This window comes from Xiphophorus hellerii, chromosome 10 (assembly GCF_003331165.1).
Source record: "Xiphophorus hellerii strain 12219 chromosome 10, Xiphophorus_hellerii-4.1, whole genome shotgun sequence".
Lineage (NCBI taxonomy): Eukaryota > Metazoa > Chordata > Actinopteri > Cyprinodontiformes > Poeciliidae > Xiphophorus > Xiphophorus hellerii.
Genome location: NC_045681.1, coordinates 24,900,708 through 24,913,084, shown reverse-complemented (window position 1 = coordinate 24,913,084; position 12,377 = coordinate 24,900,708). Strand labels below are relative to the sequence as shown.

At 40.6% G+C, this 12,377-nt stretch overlaps 2 protein-coding genes across 3 annotated transcripts; both read right to left on the bottom strand.

The window, feature by feature from the left end:
• Positions 1-279: 279 nt before the first annotated feature.
• LOC116727274 (uncharacterized) lies at positions 280-7,781 on the bottom strand. 2 transcript variants are annotated; one of them, XR_004340778.1, is made up of 2 exons: positions 780-7,781; positions 280-498 (listed from the first exon to the last, which is right to left on the bottom strand). XR_004340778.1 is itself a non-coding variant. In XM_032574613.1 (2 exons), exon 2 carries the CDS (start codon positions 7,007-7,009, stop codon positions 1,157-1,159), a length of 5,853 nt encoding a protein of 1,950 aa, XP_032430504.1. In that variant the 5' UTR covers positions 7,010-7,266; positions 7,548-7,781; the 3' UTR covers positions 280-1,156. The 2 variants fall into 2 exon arrangements, 1 of the variants encoding a protein (XP_032430504.1); XM_032574613.1 differs by having other exon boundaries at positions 280-7,266; positions 7,548-7,781.
• Positions 7,782-8,224: 443 nt separating this feature from the next.
• LOC116727275 (NHL repeat-containing protein 3) lies at positions 8,225-11,735 on the bottom strand. Its single transcript, XM_032574614.1, has 3 exons — positions 11,297-11,735; positions 10,305-10,507; positions 8,225-10,197 (listed from the first exon to the last, which is right to left on the bottom strand). The coding sequence occupies exons 1-3, from the start codon at positions 11,559-11,561 to the stop codon at positions 9,598-9,600; spliced, it is 1,068 nt and encodes a 355-aa protein (XP_032430505.1). The 5' UTR covers positions 11,562-11,735; the 3' UTR covers positions 8,225-9,597.
• Between the last annotated feature and the right edge of the window lie 642 nt (positions 11,736-12,377).

Genomic DNA, 12,377 nt, shown 5'->3' with positions numbered 1-12,377 from the left:
ATTCTATATTGCTGATGGCCAAGAGTGACAGCGATGATAAATCAGCAGTGAATATGTGAAATTAACAGCTCTTGAGCAGAATATGTAATTATTTCAAAGTATCTTTGGATTGCAACGGTTCCCTGGCACAGGCCTTCCTTTTCCATTAAAGTTTCTTTTATTACGCTGATTTGCAGAAAAAAACATTTCATTCTGATTGTTTGGCATGAATTTTTATTTCTGTTATTCCCTCCCCCCAACCCGTCACTGTTGATTGTTCATCTTTTTTGAAAAAAAAAAAAAAAACACCACTGTGACTGCGACCACATGGCTCAGACGCCTTCAATGAAAAGTACGTCTTCCTCTCTGCCCGACAGGGTTTGAGTGGAACAACATTGCCCTCTTGTGGATTTCTGTAAATTAGTAATTGTAGCGTCCCGGTTGAATAAGATGGTCTCTTAAACTGATGGTTCACAGTCCTTTATTGAACAGCCTTTTATTGTGAACTCACCGTAAGAGCTACAAAATATACAAATAAAATAACATTAGTACTCAAACAGTGTTGTTCTGACCTTAACATATAAATCTTTTACCTTCTATGCTAAAATTATGTTTTACAATAGATGTATTTATTAAAATCCAAAATCCCTGTCACGAAATAAAATGCAACGTATTTCAACTGTTGACGGTTGACCATAGTAAATCAGCACCATCTAGTGGCAAAACACAACCGTCACACCCAATAGAGAAATACACGTTCCGCAGGAAAAATAAACATATATACATGACAACACACTCACCTTGTTCCCTCATCAACCAAGCGCCAACCAACCGATTGTCACCCTGAATCACACCCCAACTATCTCCCCTTCACTCCGACTCGTTCATGTCAACTTTCTCTGCCCCAACGGCCGCGCTACTTCTACCGTTTTGCGTCAGTCACCTTACCGTTCCAAGCCCCTTTCAAAATAAAAGCATCGACTATCATGTCAACAAATACATGACATGAGGAGACACAAAATATTAGAAAAGTCATTTACACTCCCACCAAATCATTAGAGCTTAACTAAACAAATAGAGCGATAATGATTTCCTTCAGAAAAAATGACCTGTAACCTTTAACCTCTATGAAAACACGAGACATAAGAAAGAATGCAACTTAAACTTAAGACTATAGTTAAACAGTTTCTAATAATAGAATCAGTTTCTGCACTGGGCGTTCCACTATAGAAAGTTTACGGGAACTCTGCCCATTCTCCATCTTCCGTTCTCCAAAACGAATCTTTACTTTTCTTACAAGTCCATCTTTATCTGTTACTACGTCCATTACGCGTGCTAATCTCCATTCATTGCGAGGTAAATCATCCATCTTCTCCATGACAACATCTCCAACCTTCAGATTTCTCTTCGGAGTATGCCATTTCTGCCTTGTTGCGATGTTAGATAGATACTCCCTTTTCCAACGTGACCAAAACTGCTCTGATAGGTACTGCACTTGCCGCCATCTTTTCCGTGCATAAATGTCTTCCTTGATGAAGTTACCTGGAGGGGGCAGGGCTGCCTTTGATTTCATGGTGAGCAGATGATTTGGGGTCAATGGCTCTGGGCTGTTTGGATCACTGAGGTTATCCACTGTAAGAGGTCTGCTGTTCACGATCGACATTGCCTCATAAAAGAATGTCCTTAAAGATGAGTCATCCATCCTGCCTGACGAAAGTGAAGCCGTCGAGCGCAGGATGTTTCGAACCGTCCTGATTTGCCTTTCCCACACACCTCCTGTATGGCTTGAATGAGGCGTGTGCATGTTGAAGTCACACTGCTTCTCAGCCAGAAATGTGATAATGCGGTTAGTGTCCACTTGTTGTAAAGCTTCCTGCAGCTCATTTTTAGCTCCGACAAAGTTGCTTCCTTGATCACACTTTATCTCGCTGACTGCTCCTCTTATGGCTATAAAACAACGGAGCGCATTGATAAATGCGTCTGTAGTCATATCATCTAACATTTCTATGTGCACTGCTCTGCAACAAAGACAAGTGAAAAGAAGTCCATAACGCTTGTGCACCTTTCGAGCTTGTTTGGTTAGAAAGGGACCAAAACAGTCCATTCCACAAAATGTGAATGGTGGCAATGGCTCTAAGCGCACCTTTGGTAGATCAGACATTCTTTGTTCCTCTGTTCCTCTTCTGAGTCTGCGACACTTTACACATTGGTGTATAAATTTTGTTACAGCTCTGTTGATGCCAGGAATCCAAATTCCATTTGACCTGATCTCATTGATTGTCATTCCTTTCCCTTGGTGTTGCACCTTACTGTGGAAATGAGCAATTAATAGCTGAGTGACATGGTGACCCTTTGGAACTAATACTGGATGTTTCAGTGAGGAAGAGAAAGAAGCATCCTTTAGCCTTCCTCCCACCTTAAGGAGTCCATCACTATCAAGAAAAGTGTCCATCTGAAACAGCTTGCTTTTGTGAGGAAGTGCCTTTCCATGTTTAAGCATCTTTATCTCCTCTGGATATTCATTTGCTTGAACATCTTTTAGAATAACACATTCAGCGTTTCGTCTTTCTTGTGCTGTGCTGTGACCTGTTGTTTTATCTCTCTTGGCACAGCGAATCAGTCGAGCAACAGCTTGAGTGGATTTGTACCAAGAAGAAAACTTTGTTAACTTGTCTGCCAAACCTTTCTTCTCTGTTTTGAAAGTGTTCAGCGTATGTGCCCTTTTAACTTCTGGATCTCCAAGTGGTAAGTCCATGTTGATCTTTGCAGCTGGACGGATTTCTTTGTCCCACAGAAACTGTGGCCCTTTGAACCAGTCTGATGAGATGAGTTCACCTGCGCTTGAACCTCTGGAGGCAATATCTGCTGGATTTTGCTCAGAGGAAATGTATCTCCACTGCTGAGGGGTGCTGTTGAGCCTTATTTTTTGAACTCGATTGGAGACAAATGTGTGAAAACGGCGCGCTTCATTATTAATGTAGCCTAAAACTACCTTAGAGTCCGTCCAGAAATACTCATCAATCTGTGTCAACCCAAGCTCATCCTTTAACATGTTGCTTACAATAATGGAAACAACAGCGGCTGTTAGTTCAAGTCTTGGTATTGTTGTTACCTTAATAGGAGCAACTCTGGTCTTTGCTGTAACTAAAGCACAATACACCTTATCATCTTTGTTTACATATCTTAAATACGAACACTGACCATAACCATATGAACTTGCATCAGAAAAATGATGAAGCTCGGTTTTTACTATTTGGCCAAAGTCTTTAGGAACATAACAGCGTGACATTGTAATTTTCTCCAAGTTCTTCAAGTCATCTTTCCAGTTATCCCATACTGGCTTTAGTTCACTGGGAAGGGGATCATCCCAGCCTGTGCCTTGTTTGCATGTCTCTTGAAGCACTCTTTTGCCTGTGAGTACAAAGGGGGAGATGAATCCCAATGGGTCGTACAAAGATGCAACCATAGATAGAATGCCACGCCTTGTAGCAGGTTGGTCATTGGATTGAAAGCGAAACCTCAGTGTGTCTGAGTCAATGTGCCAGTGAATGCCTAGCGCTCTTTCAAGTTTGGAGTCATTAAATGCTAGGTCACATGCTTGCAGTGGAGAGGCACGTTCAGATGATGGAATGCTTTCTAACACTGTTTTGTCATTACTTACAAACTTGTGTAGTCTGAGGCCACCTGAAGCACAAAGTGTTTGAGCCTCCTGGGCGAGCTGAATAGCTTCCTTGACGCTTGCAGTACTTGTTACACCATCGTCGACATAGAAATCCTTCATTATGAACTGAGATGTAAGGGGAAACTGTGTCTCGTTTTCTTTTGCAAGATGTTTTAATCCATAATTGGCACATCCTGGTGAGGATGTGGCACCGAAAAGATGGACTTTCATTCGAAACTCTTGAGGCTCAGTATTCAGGTTGCCATTTTTCCACCACAAAAACCTTAAATAGTCTCTATCCGCTTCATACACATGAAATTGATGGAACATTTTTTCAATGTCACATAATAATGCAACTTGATGCCGTCTGAATCTGATTAGAACACCATTTAGATTGTTCAGCAAATCTGGGCCTGACAGCAAGTGATCATTGAGACTGTTACCTTTATATTTTGCTGAGGCGTCAAAGACTACTCTGAGTTTGTCTGGTTTTTGGGGATGATATATTCCGTGGTGGGGAATATACCACCTTTCTCCTTCTTTTGCTTCGTTTTGAACTTCCTCTGCATCACCCTTCTCTATGACTTCGCCCATAAACTTTACATATTGCTCCTTGTACCTTTGGTCCTTTGACAGTTTGTTTTTGAGGCTTTGAAGTCGCACAGTGGCCATTTGCTTATTGTCTGGTAACAGAGGTCTCTCCTTAAAAGGCAGTGGCATTTCATAATGTCCTTCATTGTTTTTATAAATTCCTTCCTTAAGTGTATTCAGAAAGAGAATGTCATCTTGAGACACTGATTTGTTATCCTTGCTATCATCCTTAAAGTCAGACTCGAGAATCTTGAGTGCATCAGTGGGAGTCATTAAAGGGAGTTCTTTGACTGTAACTCTGTGGCACACAGTAGATATGCTGAAAGAGTCATTGTGAGATGATGTGGGGCCTACAATACTCCAGCCCAATGCTGTGCAGACAGCATAGGGTTCACCTTCTCCTCCTAAGATGACCTGCCTTGGTGCTAATGCCTTGGAACAGTTGTAGCCAATTAAAAGCCCAACTTCACATTCTAGCTGTGGTGGAATCTCATTCACTATTACCTTTAGATGATCCCATTGCCTTGCCGTTTCACAGGAAGGAATGTGAGAGCGGTTGACTGGTATACAGTCTTTAGTGTAAGCAGGAGGGAGTTCTATTATTTCTGAGGAGTTGTAGCCTCTCACTTTGAGACCTGAGACACGCTCGCTTGGCACAACTGCATTTTTACCAAGCATTGTGGTGAGTCTTAATCTTATTGGGGTTGACTTAGCTTTGAGACTGTTAGATACTTCTTGGTTAATGAATACTGTATCACTTTGGGTGTCCAAGAGTGCATAAACAAGCCTTTCTTCATCTGGTTGTTGCTCTGAAGAAACCCATACTGGTACAATCATAGAAGTGCTTACACATTGTTCATTGGTTTCTGCATTGAGAGACAGGGTTGTTGCAGCCTGTTCTGTATTCGTTTGAATTTGGTTTGTCTGTGATTTGTTGCTGTCATAGTTAAAATCGTGCAGACAGGTAGGGTGTTTTTTCTTGCACATTTCACATGCAAGTCGGTAACGACAGTCCTTTGCGCTGTGTCCGGGTTTGAGACAACCGTAACAAAGTCTTTTATCTTTTATGTATTTTCTTCGTTCCTCAAGTGATTTGCCTTTGAACTGAGGACAACTGTGAAGCTTGTGTCCGTTGTCTTGACAGAGCATGCATGGTGGTTTAATATTTGACCTTTGTTTTGTGCTTTCCGTTTCTGTTACCACTTGCGTATGGAGAACACTGGAGGTGGGCCTTTTTTCTTTCTGGTAAACTTTACTGGTGGTTTTGGTGACGTCTGTTGAGTGGAGAGCCTGAAATGACGTGATGGGATTGCACACAATCTCAGCTTCAGAAGACATGAACTCAGTAAAGTGCCTTAAACTTGGAAACTTCCCATTTTCTTTCATGTACTGAGTGGCCTGACGATTCCACCTTGCAGCTGCCCAGTTAGGTAATTTTTGAACAAGTTTTTGGTTCTCCTCACAATCATTGAGAATGCTTAAACCTTCTATGTGTGGCATAGCTTCATGACATGTTTGAATGAAGTCAGCAAATGCTCTAAATCCTGCAGAGTCATTTGTTTGTATCTTTGGCCATTTTGCCAGTCTTTCTCTGTACGCTTTTTGTACAATAAATGGATGTCCATACCTTTGGTTGAGGCGTTCCCATGCATCCTGGTAAGCATCACTGTCATTTCTGTAGAAGATGCCATCAAGTGTTTGTCGAGCTGAACCCCCTACATATTTCTTTAAGTAGTACAGCTTGTCTGCAGGTGATATGTTCCTTTTATCAATGAGTGCAGCAAATGAAGCTTTCCACTCGATGAACTCTATTGGGTCACCTGTGAAAGTGGAAGGCTCGGGCATTGGCAGTCTGTTCATGGTAACACTGTCCTGTAATGCTTGGGCTAAATAAAGAACATCTGCTTGTGGAGGTGAGGTGGACACAATGTTGCTTTTAGGGACTTGAATGGGAGCAGAAACTATGGAAGCCTTCTGAGCTGCTCTGGTACTGTCAACATGAACACTGCTCTCACTCTTTATCTCATGGTCATAAGTTATTAATCTAGCTCGAGCAGCCTTTAACTCTTTTTCAGCTTTTAATCTCTCTAATTCACGTTTTTGAGATTCTAGCTCCTTTCTCTGTCTTTCCTCCAAAAGTTGAATCCTTTCTCTTTGTTTTTCTTCTTCTAATAACACTTCATACTCTGCCTCCTTGGCTGCCAACTCAGCTGCAGCCTCTGCTCTCTTTACAGCTACTACTGACCTTGCAGAGTTTGAATTACTGGCGTCTGAGCGTTTACTTAAGTATGTGATAGAAGAACTGTAAATGGATTGAGCATAGTCTGGATTAAGAAGTTCACGTAGACGAGCCTTCACTTTCCCACTGTCATAGTCATCTATGCCTGAGAGTCTTTCATATGCAACTCTGATAATGTCATTGGTGACTGCTTCGCATGCATCTATAAGTCGCCTTGTGTCACTACAGGGAGTAATGATTTCCCTTATTTCTGTATATAAGTTTATGACGCCATCTCTTTCTTTTTCTAAGATGTCCATGAGTGAAGCAATTTGACTGTTTGTTATGTCTCCTTTTAATTGCTCTCGTGCCATACGTACTTGCCTTTTCCATTGATTATAAACTTTGATTAGACGTTTTTCCTTTTTGTGGGCCTCCTCCTCCTGATATGCTCGCATTTTTTCTGTGGGCTTCTTTTGACGAACAGAGCATGGAGGCTCCTCTTCCTCGTTGACAGGTAGGTCCTCTGTGTACTCTGTTTCCTTTTCAGATGCTTCCATGCTGAGGACAGGGCTATACCGTTGACCATCAAATCCCAGAAGACCTTACTTGGAGCCGTGAAGCTGGAACCTTAATGTGGCTTTCACTGGGACCTTGGTGCTGAGAATGATTGAACTTCTTCTTAGCTCGGGGTGAAGCTCTTCTCAGCTTGGGTCAAGCTCTTACTGTAGCGTCCCGGTTGAATAAGATGGTCTCTTAAACTGATGGTTCACAGTCCTTTATTGAACAGCCTTTTATTGTGAACTCACCGTAAGAGCTACAAAATATACAAATAAAATAACATTAGTACTCAAACAGTGTTGTTCTGACCTTAACATATAAATCTTTTACCTTCTATGCTAAAATTATGTTTTACAATAGATGTATTTATTAAAATCCAAAATCCCTGTCACGAAATAAAATGCAACGTATTTCAACTGTTGACGGTTGACCATAGTAAATCAGCACCATCTAGTGGCAAAACACAACCGTCACACCCAATAGAGAAATACACGTTCCGCAGGAAAAATAAACATATATACATGACAACACACTCACCTTGTTCCCTCATCAACCAAGCGCCAACCAACCGATTGTCACCCTGAATCACACCCCAACTATCTCCCCTTCACTCCGACTCGTTCATGTCAACTTTCTCTGCCCCAACGGCCGCGCTACTTCTACCGTTTTGCGTCAGTCACCTTACCGTTCCAAGCCCCTTTCAAAATAAAAGCATCGACTATCATGTCAACAAATACATGACATGAGGAGACACAAAATATTAGAAAAGTCATTTACAGTAATACAGGGGAAAAAAAACATCTGCTCAGAGCACATTGTTGTTTATACCTCCACAAATCCCTTTCCTTTAACCTTGTTTCACTTCAACTGTTGACTCTTTTGAAACAGTTATGTGCTTTTAACACTGTTTAGATGAAGTAGGAGGGGGAATTAACAAAGATGAAAGAGAGTGAAGGGAATTCTGCAGCCTTGTAGTTTGTGTCACAATCAGCAGTTAATGTTTAGACATGTAACAGTTTTAGTGTTCTGATGTTTGGGTGAGGACCTGATGCTCTTCCAGGCGGCTCCAATGTAAACTTTAACTATAAACGCCATACTGCTGTCTTGGCTCAAAAACGCGCTCAACCTGAACTGTTAAAGCAACTATAACTCAGCCAAGACACTGAAAAAGGGAGGTTTCCAAACAAATCATGTAGACTTGAGTTCTCATACACTGCTTTCACATTCTGCCTTAATTTTGTTTATTACATAGTGATATGATATGTAATGATTTTGACATTGACATTAATTTATCTATGTCCTTAAAATGAAAACCCTCAACATTGAAGGAAATTGCAGGCTTTATGACAACAATGACAATAGGAAAAAAAAATCTTAAAACATTTAAATAAAACACAGGTTTCAACCTCAATATTTAAGTGAGGTTCTATAAAACATTACAGTAATAGATCCTTTGTCTGTAGTAAAAAGATTGATTTTCTTGAAAATGTGGATACATTTTTCCTGATCTACATTGTTTTAACTGACAAGCAGTTTAAAACTAAAGATGTTAATAAAATGGTATACTTTATCATGTTAGTGAACATTAACAGACTGAGATGTCTAAATAGCTAACGCCAGCTACAGATGGTGTCGCTAGCGGTTAGCTTCCACCATCCTCACTTCTCTTCATTTTCAAGAAGTTAGGAGTCATACAAAATTTTTCGACCACAGCCATGGGAACTATAATTCACAATAATTTCATAGAAACTCATTTCTAAATACTAAAACCAAGAGAACAGAACAATTATACTTTTACAATGTATCGATCATTAATATCCCTGATTTTAATCACGAACAAAAGAATAAAAAAAATTGATAAGCACACAAAATCATTTAAAAAAAGAGCATCATGTCTTTACACCTTAATGCCAACAGAACAACTGTACTTCAAAGTAAACCAGGGCCTCAATTCCAAACCCATATTATTCTTTTAGACAGTTGGTTCAGCCTTGAACCACAGAGAAATATCAACTATTCTTTTCACTTTCACCACTTACAAGCTTACTTACGGTACGATTACTTTTACATGTAAATTACAAGCATTCCATCAGAAAAAACACTGACTGATAGAAAAAAAAGTGCAAAACAATTCCCATTATAAAGTTGAAACATGGGTCATGTCACTGAGAATAAATGTGTCAGGTTAAATCTTGTAAGGTACAAACTGAGTCAGCATGAATACAAACAGCTTCAAGTGTCAACAGCAGGATGAAAAAAAAAAACTCCTCATCTTCATATGGATTTTGATGTATTCAAGCAGTGCAAACTGGCAGGGACATAACCGCACTAAACAGCAGAAACAATAAAGGCCATTCAAACAATTGGTAAACTTTCAGTTCACAGCAAGATTTCTTAGAGCAAGATTTACCAGACGATATATAGGACATCTAATATTAAGCATGAGAGGATTTTATTTATTGATTTTTTTTAACTTTCTAAATCATAATTAGAAATCTTACTGACATCCTGGCACATTTTAAAACTGGAATCTCAGTTACATCTGAGCTCTTCCAATTCAATATTTCAGTTTTAACCCAGCATGCATTCAAAGCAAACTTCCACCCAGACTGAAGGGGGTGAACTTCTGAGCCTGCTGAGCTCCGATCTCTGCCACGTACAAAGCTCCGGCCTTTAGATCCAGATCAACCAGGTGGGGCTTCACATCTTCCGCCAGCTGGATGACGCTTGCCACTTTGCACTGACCAATTAACCCAACAGGTGGTGCATCCAGCAGTGTAATCTGATTGGTGTTTAGCTGTACAACAACAAAATATTTTTTGTCTGGAGTCAGGCGAACAGAGTAGGGTGCATCCTCTGTGAAGCAGCTGCCCCATGTGCCCAGCCAGTCCCCTGTAATGGAGTTAAACACCTGGATCCTTTTGTTGCCCCTGTCAGCCACCCACACTCTCTGGGCACTATCCACTGTCACGCTGTGAGGAATGTAGAACTGAGCCAGACCTTGTCCTTTCTCTGCATGCATCCACAACACTTTCTGGTCCTTAGAGAGCTTGATGAGGCGGTTGTTCATGCCTCCATCACCGTCCACAATATACATTTCCCCAGATTCATGGACAAAAATCTCAGCTGGCTGGTCAAACTGCAGAGGGTCCAACCCAGAACCTGCTTTACCTGGAGTCCCAAGCACCTGACACATGCAAGAAAAGATTATAAAACAATGTTGAGTGACAGAGAATGTTTCTGTGTTAAAATCCTGTTTCTGGTATTAAAGAACAATCTAAAAGGAGCATTTACCTGCAAAAGCTTTCCTGATGGGGAGTACTGTTTGATGGAATGGCCATACGGACCGTCCCCCACGTCAGTGATCCAAATGGTGGGATCTTTGGAGGATGCGTCTGCTAAAAACATCCCATGAGGCATCTCCAGAGTGGTTGTGTTCCACGACATGAGAAACTCTCCTTCTGTGGTGAAGACCAGCACCTTGGGGACATTAGCTCCTGGAGAAAAGCAAAAGTCAACATTGACTCAGATAACTAGAAACACGTCTAAAAATGAAAAAAAGATGGTGTAGCTAGGAACCAATAAAGATCATTTCAAAAAGAGGCTATTGCTGTTTTTGGCGCATCACACAGAATCATCAAAGTTACTTCAGTCAAAGAGGACAACGAATTCTAATTTTTTCAACATCTTAGTCTGTGAATGGTCCTTGTTCCCATTTTGAAAGAACCTGGATGTTTTGCTGATCCGCCTTCTCGGGCTTGTGAGGCATCTGTTTTCTGGCTCTTGTTAAAGCACATTCCTGAAAACTAACAAATCTGCACTGCAGGTTGTTTGCTGAGTTTAAAAGCCTGTGGAAGGCTTCAGATAGAATTGGTGAGACCATCTCAATATGATAAATAAACAGTGAAGTTTTCACCCCCTGGGCACCCTTTTGCAAATATGTTTTCTTTTCACTCTTGCTGTCATCACTGGTAAATAAACAAATAGCTGGAACAGAACAATGTTCTGCAAAAGACAGCTGCATTTTCATCGTTTAGCTAAGTTTGGCTTACTCAGCTGATTAATGTGATCTCAGGTTTCCATCAATGTTTACATTGATATCAACTAAACAAAAACATTAATATTTGTCACCAGCTAAATAACATTATCGGGGAAAAAAATATGGCAATATATTTCCAGATTAGTAGATTAGCCCCACGATAATCACCTTTGTGACATTTGCTGCTGATAAATGTTTTGTTTGCGCACCCAAACATACACAGTGTCACATTAACCAAGGTGTGTACCTCTCTGTGCTACGTACACCACCGCCGCATACTGGTTGACAGCCACACAGAACACCTCTCCGGTGAAGATCTCCGGGTTATTGGGCCAGCCCAGGTCCAGTTTGTACAGCGGTCTCCCCATCAGCTGGTAGTCATGTCTCAGGCTGGAGCTGCTCCGGCGCAGCCCGCCGCCGCTGCTACCGTTGTACAGCAGCGTCACGAACAGGATTAATGACACCATACCTGAAGCTATCAGGCACCAATGGCTTCTCTTCTTTATCAACATTTGCTGCCTCGCTGTGTCTGGAAATAGAATCTGTTTCAAATCGACGAGGACACAGTGCGGAAGCACAAATTAAAACCCCTCTAACGATTAATAAAATGCACGATAAAGTCCCGTGTGGATGTCAATCAGTAGGTCAATAACAGTAGTCACTTCCTGGACTCATTTGGTGCGTTCTCTTCATGCTCGTAAATTGGATTACCGAGTTACCAGTTGGAAAAGGAATTAGAATGCGCCATGAAGTTGAAACCGACCTTTAAAGTCGATACAAGAATTTACGAATTCAGTATGGCCGCTCTCATATAATGTGGAGAAAGTTGTTGGTTGGTTTATAGGACGTTATTGGCATTGTATTGCTTTCAGGATTAGCAATTTCGCAGCGCTCAACTACAACTTCCGAGAAAACTTGAATGCATCACCAGGCGAACACACATGTAGTTCCGGTTTGAACATGACAAAACTAAAACGCTGACCAAAATGCGATTAATGTTTTAGGATAAAGTTTTAATATGTATTAATAGCAGAATTCAGCATTTAATGTTAATATTATTTTAGATTATATTATTTAATATGATAAAATATATTAGAAAAATGTCTTCTGCTTTCTTGTGGATGTTGAAAGCTGTGGGCAGTACATGTCATTAAGTATACTCAACTTAATGACAAGGTATATTTCTAAAGTATATATATAAAGTACTTTATACAAGTATACTGAAAGTAATCTTCTAAATATATGTTTAGTTTTCTACTGCCCTTTTTAACATTGTTAGGGTAAGTGTAATGGGCATGAATGTTGGGCGTATGACCTTTAATACCATG

Bases quoted from the DNA above. Each gene is read 5' to 3' on its own strand.
- LOC116727274 (XM_032574613.1), bottom strand. From the start codon at position 7,009: ATGGAAGCATCTGAAAAGGAAACAGAGTACACAGAGGACCTACCTGTC.
- LOC116727275 (XM_032574614.1), bottom strand. From the start codon at position 11,561: ATGTTGATAAAGAAGAGAAGCCATTGGTGCCTGATAGCTTCAGGTATG. The intron at 10,508-11,296 runs GTACACACCTTG...GCTTTTCTCCAG, and splicing joins GGTGTACGTAGCACAGAGAG to GAGCTAATGTCCCCAAGGTG. The intron at 10,198-10,304 runs GTAAATGCTCCT...TGCATGTGTCAG, and splicing joins CATCAGGAAAGCTTTTGCAG to GTGCTTGGGACTCCAGGTAA.